Source organism: Phaseolus vulgaris, chromosome 4 (genome assembly GCF_051622355.1).
Source record: "Phaseolus vulgaris cultivar YP4 chromosome 4, ASM5162235v1, whole genome shotgun sequence".
Classification (NCBI taxonomy): Eukaryota; Viridiplantae; Streptophyta; class Magnoliopsida; order Fabales; family Fabaceae; genus Phaseolus; species Phaseolus vulgaris.
Window position 1 is genome coordinate 16,716,709 of NC_143501.1, and position 12,682 is coordinate 16,729,390.

Here is a 12,682-nt window from a genome sequence, read left to right on the forward strand (position 1 = left end):
CCTAAGATCATTCCAATACTCTATGGGAGGTTCCCTATGAAGACGCTTATCTCTTTCTAAAGCCGTCCACCAATACATAGCGTTCCCTTGGAAACTAAGAGTGGCTAGGGGTACTTTTCTCTTTTCACTTACTCTATGGCAAACAAATAATTGTTTTACCTTCATTTCCCAATCTAAATAGACTTCTACGTTTTCTTTTCCATGGAAATGGGGTAGGTCTACCCTAACCTCTCTTGGGCTCTCTTGTTCTCTTCTATCTCTTCTAGTTCTCCTAGGGGATGGTTTCTAATACTCATTTATCCTAAGACTTTCCTCCCCAAAAGAATCATGATTTTGAGAACTAGATGCATGAGAACATATTTTTATTTTTTATTTTTGAGAGTTTTCATCCTTTTCTTTAGTCATTCACAACTCCTTGATTCGGGCCTCATGCTCCAATTGTCTATATGAGAGTGATTGAAAGTCCTTGACTAATTGTTTTATAAGAGATTTGATGGACTTTATATCACTTTCATTAGATTTAGAAGAGTGAGTTTACATGACTAAAGATTTGTGTTTAAAAGTATTTTACTTCAAGAAAGAAAAGGAAAGTAGTGAAGGTAGCTTTCCAGGAAAGAGAGGTGAGTCACTAGGACTTCTTAAGTACCAAGTCTTTCCTTGCCAAAACCTATCCCTCAAAAACTTCACACAATTCTTTTTCTAAGTAAATTACAATGAGGAATGAAAAGTCAAATTTTATGCAAAGGAAAACAATGCAAAGCAATTAACAAACAAAGCAAATAAGCAATGCTAAACAAGTAATTAACGTAAAGCAATAAGCTAAGCACAATTAAAGATTGCTAACTACAAAACTTTAAGCTAGACGATTCCTAAGGTGAGGCTTCTAGACACTTGGAGCCTTTGAAGACACACTCACCGTCTACACGTGATTAATCCACTAATTAATCAAGGTTGAATGTAATTACAACTCAAAGAAATATAAAGAAATTGAATTACACAAATTAAAATTCAGATTTCCTAAACTATGCACTCCATGGCTTGTAATTGCTCTTCTTTGTTGTGTTTTCCAAAGTGTATGTGTTTGTATTTGTATTTGTATTTTGTTGCAGCTCCTTGCCTTAACCTCTTATGATTAGACAATTAAAATATCCAAAACAGTACCTACTAAGTAGAGATAGACTCACCACAAAGTCAATTCCACTTAACAAGCACCAATTGAATTTTATCCACCAACAATTTAGAGGTCAAGAAATAAAAGCAAGAAACAAATTAAATTTTAAAACAGGACCACAAAAAATGGATTTGAATTATATGACACAACTTAGAAAGAGTTTTGAATGATATTGGACAAGCAAATAAAAATAGGCACTCAACAAAGGATTGCACACAAAAGGAACCAAAAGAAAGACACTAGAATTGATTTGAAAAACCAAAACAGCACTACTGGAAAATTCAGGTTCACAAAGCGTGACTTAAAATATTTATGCTAAGCTGGCTATTTTGAATTTGCTTCTGAAATTTTAACCACAAACGATTCAATGTCTTAGAAAACTTTTGGCGCTGGAATCACACCAAAAACATGCACCAAATAATTGTGATAAATTATTCAAAATCACTGTCCAACTACCGTATATTTTGGCGCCAGGATGCACTCTTTTTTTATTTTATTTATCATTTTTTCTCTATTTTGTCTTTTCATCTGATTCTTTTTTTCTTGATTTCTAACACATCAAACTGTATAAATCCAGATTTTCAGAATTTTTCTCCAACGTATTTAAAATTCATAACAAAAAACAGCCAGCACAGAATTTGAAAAACAGAGTAATCCTAATTCTGGAATTTAAAAACAGAATAAGAAACTTCAAAAACACAATGGAGTATATGTATATGAATTTGTATGGATCTAGCACACAAATATGAACTCAAACTAAAAGAAAAATGCACCAAAGGATCAACAAACACAAAAATATAAATATGGACTCAAATCAAATCAAGAAACCAAAATTATCAACAAATTCAGCAATACAAAGATTTGATAACAAATTAGGAGAAACATGACTTAGACAAAACATAATAGGATTTAGAAAATAAAATGACTCAAGACACATATAATGAACCAAATAGAATTTCAAAACAAGACTCAAACAACCTAAAAACAAAACAGCAACACAATTCTATATAGATTCCTACACAAATGTGAAAATTAGAAGCTCAAGAACAATTTGAACACATTGCACCAATTGAATTTCTTCAAACAGCACCTAAATCAAATTAAAATGTAAAAAACAGCAAGACAACATGAAGAAGTGAAGAACAAAACGAAAATAAGAAGAACACAAACATAAAAATGTAAGAAGACACTTAGCTCTTGTAGAACCATAGCTCATGATACCAAATGATGGATTTGTGTCTTCTTCTTTGCGGTTTTTGAGTGAATTTGCGAAAGCTCCATGGATTGTTGGTGGAACAAGATCCTCCTAAGAGTGATGGTGATCTTGAAGGTGCATGAGAAGTAGGAAGTTGAGAGTGGTGAGGCCAACTCTCTTTGGAAGGTGAAAGTTTCGGAAGATTAAAAGCCTAATCCTAAGAAGTTTTAGGCAAAGAGTGAGAATGGCACAAAAATGGCAGCATTTCACTAATGAATTAATCTTGTGAAAACATGAGGTAGGCCCCTCCTTTTATAGCCAAGGAAGACCGGAAATGAAAATCCAAATTGGTAGGAAATTCAAATCCAAATGAAATGCAAGTTGGCGCCTAATGGTAGCTCACATGGCAAGTGTGACAAGGTGTGTCTCATGTGATGCCATTAGGTCTAAATGACCGGCCTTAGTTAGATTAGGTGTTTCTAGAAACCCTAATCTAACTTAGGTTGGTTTTTAGAAGCCAACATTTAACCTAATTACAATTTAAACAATTTTACAAAGGAAAATCCTATGCTACTTTGACAAGAAATTAAAGACTATGCTACGCTTGATTTTGGACTTCTTGGAACATGTAAAGGTAAGTTTCTCTGCCATCAGTAGCAGTATTCCAATCCTCATCAAGCCTCTTAGCCATGGCCCTTGTAGTTGGCACAATATGTCTTGATGTTTGGCTCTCCTTTGGGTTGGTTCTTGGCCCTCTTCCATCACATAGTACAGTCATCGTAGTTCAAAAACAACAAGAAAAGCAAGGGTAAGCTAGTGAAAATAGAATTTTATAATATACACACTTAAATCCAAAGAGAAAACCAAATTACATGATCAATTTCTCAAATTATTCTATTTTCTTCAAATCTCAACAATAAAACAATCGCATAAATCTCACATGGATCTACACATCCAGAATATTCAACAAACAACGTCTTCTGGAAGACCTGTATTAAGTAAGTCCTACCAGAGACTAACACCTGATCCAAAGATTACCAGTGAATCCAACAGAAAGGATCAGGGTAAGTTCAATACAACCCAAGCCGTGCATCTCATATGTCACGGTGTGCATGAACTCCCCCATCAGCTTCTCACCACCTGATATCTTAGTCTATGTAACTTAGATCATCAGTGAAGCTCGGAGATCTCTATTACCACATAGGCATCAATACTTAATACACAACAAACATCAGTCCATACATTATCCCAAATGTATGAATTCAATTCCACGCCATTTCATCATACAATATCGTTCCAAACACGATCCACAACATTCAAAAGCTCAATTAACACAAAAAAACAACACTAAATATTAATCCATTAAAATCTAATATTTTTATAAATTTTAAATAATATATAAACAAACAACACAACATATAAACACACAACATCCCTGCAAGAGAAATGGAATATTGGGACCACGTCCCTTCCACATCCAGATTTTCTAGCCTAGGGTTTTATTAAAAATTAAATTTAGCTTCCCTTACCTCAATTGCTTTCTTTCCAAGCAACTTCTAGAATTTTATTCCCCACAGTTTGGATAAGCTTCAAGATTTACGGGCCTAATGCAAATTATCCAAACAGAACAAAAATTCAATATATAATAAAATAAGTTGAGAGGATTAAACTTCTCAACTAACCCCACCAAGATTGATGAATAAATCCTAAGGAAAAACATAGAACAAAGGATATTTAGAGTAAAAATGAACTTACTCTGTTTGAAAATCTGATCAGGTAGAAATGTTCCTTAACTTCTCAGTTACAACGTGGTATGATCAAATTCTAAAATAAATGAGGTATGAAGTGAGAAATTAAGAGAGAAGGTAGAATGGAGAGATAGAGGGAGAGAGAAGAAAGAAAAAGAATGGTGTGTGTAGGGGGGTTCTGTTTCTTAAAAAAAAAGCATTGTTACATTTTCTCCAACTACAAAAATTTTCGTCCTCGAAAATGAACTTACCAAGAAAGAGATTAGGGTATGATGCTCGTATCTCCTCTTCAATTTCCCAAGTGGAATCTCCAGAGATGAGATCCCACAATACTTTCACCATGGGAATACTTCTTCCACGAAGTTGTTTCACTTGTGAATCTAAAATTCTGATTGGCTTCACTTCAAATGACAGATTTTCTTTCACCTGGATGGAATCAGACTCTAGAATGTGGCTAGGATCAGGTACATGCTTTCTTAGCTGGGATACATGGAAAATATTGTGAATGTTAGCTAAAGGAGGAGAGATTGAGTTTGTGTTCCATTTTCATGGTTATTTTTGTATAGATTCAGCTGCTTTAGAGGTTAGAGGTTGTAGGAGGACTGTTACGTGGAACTCAAAGCTTCTTTTTGTACAAATTGAAAGGTTAGATTTAAGAGTTCATAATGCTGTAATAATTTGAAGAAATTGCCTAAGATATGAAATTTAAAAAAATTGCATGATTTGATATCCAATAACTCCAAGTTCTTTTGGCCAATTTTCATTGATTACACTTATTAATTGATGTAGTTGCTTGTTAATTGATTATAGTTATTATAATGAAATGTTGTAATAGCCAATTTGTGTGAAACAAAAAAATTATCCAAATCTGGATGACTTATGGAAATCCATATATGGTTGAATTAGGCAAAGTTTGTAACACGAACTCTTACATGTTCATTTGTAACACAAACTCTTACATGTTCGTTTGTAACACGAACTCTTACATGTTCGTTTATAACATGATCTCTTAAAAAATTGTTCACATTTTGTCAATTGCTTTATGAACAGAACATGAATCAGTTTCCATCAAATCGTGCATGGATGTATGATAGGTGTTATAGAGGAAGAGGTGCTTTGAAAAAGTCTTTTATATTGGGAGTTGAAGAGTTTATAACCAAAGCTTGCCAAAGAGAATGTTATCAGAATGATGGGGGAATCCGATGTCCATGTAGTAAGTGTGATTGTACAAGAATTTTGGAGGAAAGACTTGTGAAGGTTCACCTCTACAAACATGGTTTCAAATCTAATTATTGGATTTGGACTGATCATGGTAGAAGGTGACTTGTATAATAACGAAAAATTGCATGGCTTTGGGAATAACTGGAGGTGCACACAATCAATCACAAGATTACCAAGTTAGGTTGATGGAAGACATGGTGTTTGATGCTCTTAGGCAACAAGAGTCATTACGAGTACCATATGTAGATAACATGGAAGAATCTCCAAATGAAGAAACTCAAAGATTTATAAGCTTTTGTTGGATGCAAATATGCCATTGTATGAAGGGACATCAGAGTCCAAATTATCAATATGTGTCAGGCTATTAGCTTGCAAAGCCAATTGAAATATTCCTGACCAATGCTTAGAGTTTATTTCAAAAATGCTTTTGGATGCAACACCAACCAAAATAGGTTTGCCTAAAAGTTATTATGATGCAAAAAGGCTAGTGTCGAAGTTGGGATTATAGGCTAAGAGGATTGATTTTTGTGTGGATGGTTGCATGCTCTTCTATGATAACGAATATGGTAAAAATGATGGAGCGTTGCTTAAATGAAAATTTTGTCACAAGTCAAGGTATCGTCACCACAACACTGAAGCAAGTAACAAAAAACCAGTTGCTATAAAGACAATGTTCTATTTGCCAATAATTCCAAGGTTGCAAAGAATGTATGCTTCAACACAGACTGCGGGACAAATGACATGGCACTATTATAACAAAAGCAGTAATGGTGTTTTGCGTCATCCATGTGATGGCGAGGCTTGGAAGCACTTTGATACCGTTTATCCCAATTTTTCTGTGGAGGCACGCAATGTGCGACTAGGTTTATGCTCTAATGGTTTTAATCCATATGTGCAAGCATCAAATGCACCCTATTCATGTTGGCCAATAATTGTGACCCCGTATAATCTTCCTCCTGAAATGTGCATGTCTAAACCTTATATGTTTTTTAGTTGTCTCATACCAGGCCCATTCAATCCAAAGGCGAGTATTGATGTGTTTTTAGAGCCCTTGATAGACGACTTGAAGAAATTGTGGAGTGGTGTCCCAACATACGATATTTCAAGGAAAAAATACTTCATGATGAGGGCAATGTTAATGTGGACGATTAATGATTTTCCTGCATACGGTATGTTGTCTGGTTGGGGAACTCATGGTAAATTGGCATGCCCACATTGCATGGAGCATTCAAAGGCATCTAGATTACATCATGGGGGAAAAAATTCTTGGTTTGATTCGCATCGTAGATTTTTACCGAATGATCATGCATTTAGGAGGAACAAGAATGCGTTCAAGAAGGGGGAAGTTGACATGGATCCTCCACCGCCTAAGTTCACACCTACACAAGTTTGGAACAGAGTAAAGACTTATCCTAAAGTTACTGAAAGTGGTGTGCAAAGAATACATGGTTACGGGGACTGGCATAATTGGACAAAGAGAAGCATCTTTTGGGATCTTCCATACTGGAAAGACAATATATTAAGACATAATCTTGATGTTATGCATATTGAAAAAAAACTTCTTCGATAACATCTTTAACACTGTCATGAATGTCACTGGAAATACAAAGGACAATGACAAAGCACGAATGGACTTAAGTTTGTATTGTAGGCGAAGAGACTTGGAACTTAAGTCACATCCTAATGGAAAGATGTTGAAGCCAAAAGCAAATTACACACTTGCAACAGAGGAAATTAAACATGTGTGTCAATGGTTAAAAGATCTTAGGTTGCCTGATGGATATTCTTCAAACTTGGCTAGATGTGTTAATGTGAACAAGGGAAGGGTGCTTGGGATGAAAAGTCATGATTGTCATGTGTTCATGGAATGCCTACTTCCAATGGCATTTAGTTCGTTACCGGCTCATGTTCTAAATCCCATTATTGAGGTAAGTGATTTTTTCAAAGGTAATAATAAGAGTTATTAGTCTTTATTTAATGTGAACTATAATTATCAATCATATCAAATTTCTTTGATTGTAGATTCATGGGATATGCTAAACGTTCAGTAAAAAATAAGGCTAGGGTAGAAGGATCTATTTGTGCATCTCATCGTGAGACAACTCATTTTTGTTCACACTATATCAACAACTTCATGTTAAGACCACAACATTGTAGAAATGAAGTGGACATTGAAAGTGAAAGGCTTCCATCAATCTTATCTGTTTTTGACCAACCTGGACGTCATTCTGGGAGGGAGATCACTCGTTGGTTAACTGATGAAGAATTAAGCTCAGCTCATGTTCATGTTTTGATCAACTGTAATGAAGTTAAACCATACCTTGAGTAAGCGTCATGCAATATATTATTTTAAAACATTGTTATTCAGCCATTAAGTTATCGCTAACCTAATGCATTGACACTTATATATTGACAGCTCTTTCTTACATTCTAATGAAATTTCCGAATCACATGCTTCGGCTCGTATACATGCAGATTTCCCTTTGTGGTTTAGGACACAAGTATGTATCTAGAAATTCTATAATTTACTTTTTGTTGACTTCTTTAACCATTTCATAAAAAATTAATGACATTGATATATTTATAGGTTCATAAAGACCCTTTAAATGTCAAGAACCAACACCTAAGAGATTTATCACTTGGTCCTTTAAGGTGTGTAAAAGAATGGCACACATTCTTTGTGAATGGGTACAAATTCCACACTCACGCTTGGAACAAGGGAAAGAAAACAATAAATAGTGGGGTCCATGTAAAGGGTCTTACAAAAGGAGGTGAGGATGATTTCTATAGTGTGATTCAACACATGTATGAGGTGGAGTACAATTCTTCGACCTCAGATAAGGTATTATTTTACTGTAATTGGTTTGATCCATCCACAAGAGGTACACGAGTAGATTCCAAATATGGTATTGTGGATATTCGAATGGATAGAAGATATGTGCCATTTGATCCTTTTATCATTGCACATAATGTTCGACAAGTTTATTATGTACCATATCCAACACCACGCAGAGACAAATGTGGTTGGTGTGTTGCAATCAAAACGAAGCCCAAAGGTAGTATAGATGCTGATGATGTAGAAGTTGAAGTGCCATATCAAGTTGATGAAATGTCACATGTTAATGAAGTCATTGAAGTTGAAAGGGTTTCAGGATTACAAGATTTAGAGGCTGAGCTTGAAGAAGTGGACATAAACAATGTATCATCATTTCAAGATCAGATAGATGAAGAAACAAATGAATGGGAAGAAGACAATGAAGAGGGAGAAAGTGAAGATGAATATGGAGATGACTTTGAAATCTCTAGCTCTGAATAGACTTAGGAAGCCAATGTTAACAAATAATATTTATTGTAGGAACTAGTATTGTATTGTTGTTAACATATTGTTTATTACTCCAATTAATTTGATGTTTGTTTGCTGGTGAAATTTGTACATGTTTATTTCAAATTTTTTATTAAACTATATTCAGCATATTTTTCTCCATTGATAAACTTATATAACCTTCATTATCATTTCATGCCATATATATAGATGTCATTAGGAGGTTCTGATCAACCATCACCGAGTAACAACCAAAAAAAGGGAAAAAAATTATGTGATAAAATTGTTATCACGATTTAACAACCAAAATCCATCATCCAGTCAACCCTATACACCTATTTCTTCTTTAGTTCATGCATCTACCCCACCAGTGGCAGATGCTACCCAATCCACCCCATCAGTACAAGATGCTATTGCATCAACACCATCTCCACGTGTTGGTTCTAATGCATCAACCCCACCAGATATTACACCGTCAAAATCAGTATGGACAACTTTGAATGTGATGAATATTTGTCTTTTGAAAACTGGAATATACTGGAATGTTGATGAATATATGCAGGTGTAGAATATGGGGTGCTTCCAAATACAAAAAAAATATTGAGTGCTTCCAAATACAAAAAACTGATACTGTTGTGTAGAATGTTACATACGGATTTATCCGTATGTAAGTCTGTCCATTAATTACATACGAATTTTACATACGGATAAATCCGTATGTAACTACATATGGATTTTACATACAGATTTATCCGTATGTAATTACATACGGATTTTACATACGAATTTATTCATATGTAATTACATACGGATTTTAGATACGGATAAATCCGTATGTAATTACATACGAATTTTACATACCGATTTATTCGTATGTAATTATATACGGATCCAAAATCTGTATGTAAGAGTTACCTACGACAGTTTTACATACAATTTTTTGTCCGTATGTAACTATGTCTTACACACGGATTTTGTGTGTTATATATGGATTTTGGTTGTATGTAATTTGAGTTTTTCTTGTAGTGCATTATCCCAAATGTATGAATTCAATTCCACGCCATTTCATCATACAATATCATTCCAAACACGATCCACAACATTCAAAAGCTTAATTAACACAAAAAAAAACAACACTTAATATTAAACCATCAAAATCTAATATTTTTATAAATTTTAAATAATATATAAACAAACAACACAATATATAAACACACAACATCCCTGCAAGAGAAATGGAATATTGGGACCACGTCCCTTCCACATCCAGATCTTCTAGCCTAGGATTCTATTAAAAATTAAATTTAGCTTCCTTTACCTCAATTGCTTGCTTTCCAAACAACTTCTAGAATTTTATTTCTCATAGTTTGGATAAGCTTCAAGATTTACGGGCCTAATGCAAATAATCCAAACAAAACAAAAATTCAGTATATAATAGAATAAGTTGAGAGGATTAAACTTCTCAACTGACCCCACCAAGATTGATGACTAAATCCTAAGGAAAAACATAGAACAAAGGATATTTAGAGTAAAAATGAACTTACTTTGTTTGAAAATCTGATCGGGTAGAAATGTTCCTTAACTACTCAGCTACAACGCGGTATTATCAGATTCTAAAATAGATGAGTTATGGAGTAAAAAATTAAGAGAGAAGGTAGAAGGGAGAGATGGAGGGAAGAAAGAAGAAAGAAAAAGAATGGTGTGTGCAGGGGGCGGGGTTTTGTTTCTTAAAAAAAAAAACGCTGTTACATTCTCTTTTTTAAATGAATTTATGTTTAATATTACAACTTTTGGAACCATAATATTATCCAAATTATTCTTACCACACACTCATAAAAGATAGGATAATACACATAAAAGGTCCTATCCATTAACTTATGTAACCTTTTTTGGTGTAGAATTTTATTACTCGTATACTTATTTAAAACTTTAAATCAATATGTGGTTTTCAATATAAAGAAAATAAAATTGGAAGGAAGAATACATTGTTTGGTTAAAAGGAAAGTATATGTAATGTAGTATAAATGTAATTACCTAAATTAGTACGTTAACTAGTTGTTATTTTTCTTTATTTCTTTTATTTTTTATTTTTTAATAATATTTTTTTATGTGATGATAAATGATTATTGAAAATCTGAGATGTCAGTTTAGAGAAGATATAAAGTTTTATGATAATTCTTAATATGATAGTTTTTGTAAAAGAAAGAAATTAGTATTTAGAATTCTTGTGATGATAATATGTTATAAAATATGATCCAAATATAAAGATAAAATATGTTATAAAATATTATCTAAATGCAAAGATAAAATAGAAAAAGAAAATAAAGATTAAAATTGGGTACCAAAAAAATCATATTTATGGATACAAAATGCAACCTAAATGTCACTAAATGATTACAAATATTTAAGTTATAAAGACTAACTATGAGTAACGTAGAATGTGGAAAGTCAATATATAATTAATAATTACTCTGCACAAAATTAAGGCTGTCTTTTACAAATTTAATTTATAAATTATACTATGAAAATCATAAATTAGGAAATCAATTTTAGAGAATAAAATAATTTATTATTATAATGACTAGATTACAGACTAACAAATTTGTTGGTTTCTTAATTAATTTCTGTTATGGTTAAATAGTTTCAAAATTGGTATTTAATTAGTTACCAAGGTTTTAACTACAAATTATTTAGATTCTAAATTTGGTAGCAAAAACCTTGGTAGCTAATTAGATACTAATTTAGAAAAACCATTTGACAATAATAGAAACCAATTTTTTTTTAGTTTCTAAAATGATCTCTAATTTAGCCACTATAACAACCTATGAGGCTCAGACACTTCTCTTAAATGGCGTATCCGTGTCGGACACACGTATCAGTGTCGACACTCGTAGGACACTTATCGGTGAAGTGTTCAATTCAAAAGTATTTGTTAGGATTTTGAAAATTGTAACACGGTTCTAACAAAATTTTAAAATGTATAAATACAATACTCAAATTTATTGTATAAATTTTTATTATAATTATAAAAATAAGGAACAAATTCTTTTGAACCAGTCATGAAAAATATCTTCCTGCTCCCAAAAGAATCTGAAACATACTTCTGCACATAAATATTTATTTTCAATTTATATAATTCAAAATTATATAATGTATAGATCCGTGTCCCGTATCCTACATTTTAGAGATTATACGTATCCGTATCAGTATCGTGTTAGTGTTCGTATCCGTATTTGTGCTACATAGATAACAACTAATTATTTTTATCTTTAAAATTGTTTTTTATTTAATGATTTTCATGTAGTGCTTGTTAATCGTGAGCACCTAACTTTGTAAATTTTGAATCCATGAGTTAGTTGGTAAACATAAAATAACATTAAAAAACATAAATAGATAACTTTTATTATATAACTATTATTATTTATTTTAATTAAATGTCTTAGTATTTCTATTTATTTTTCTAAAAGTTGCATATTTATTTTTTATTTATTTTGGCAAGTCATTTATAAAAAATTATGATTAAAATTCTTTTCAAACCATTTTTTTATACATTCTTTTCCAATCTTATCTTTGAAGAAATAACATTTAGTTTGATATATCAGTTTAATAAAAATAAAATTCAATTTTATCTTTTTAAAAAATAACAGCTATCTATTTAATAACTTTTTTATCAGGTTAATAATTTATTTTTTCATTAAAATATCAATTACAACATTTGTTAAATAAGTATCCCAAATTGCCACTTCCTTTTCTCCATTCGTGTCCTCTTGCATGTACACACACATTTTAACTTTTTCCTTCTTATTTTCTTTACATATGCATTGTGTTTTTTTACATAGTTTATAATATTACAGTATAAATTATAAAAAATTAAAGTATGAATTTATAATAACTTTTAAAAAATGTGAATACAAAATTAAGAAATGCATATACATAGATGTGATATCACATGTGTTTCCACTAATTTTAATAAAATGGATAAGATAAACTATGTTATAGTTATTGATCCTGCCTGTTGACCAGAA

At 32.2% G+C, this 12,682-nt stretch overlaps 1 protein-coding gene and 1 pseudogene across 1 annotated transcript; both read left to right on the plus strand.

The window, feature by feature from the left end:
* The first annotated feature begins 4,544 nt into the window (after positions 1–4,544).
* Positions 4,545–12,682, plus strand: part of LOC150027938 (uncharacterized) — a 78,583-nt pseudogene continuing 70,445 nt past the window's right edge.
* LOC150027939 (uncharacterized) lies at positions 7,347–8,651 on the plus strand. Its single transcript, XM_090301116.1, has 3 exons — positions 7,347–7,660; positions 7,752–7,836; positions 7,923–8,651. The coding sequence occupies exons 1-3, from the start codon at positions 7,362–7,364 to the stop codon at positions 8,649–8,651; spliced, it is 1,113 nt and encodes a 370-aa protein (XP_090157242.1). The 5' UTR covers positions 7,347–7,361.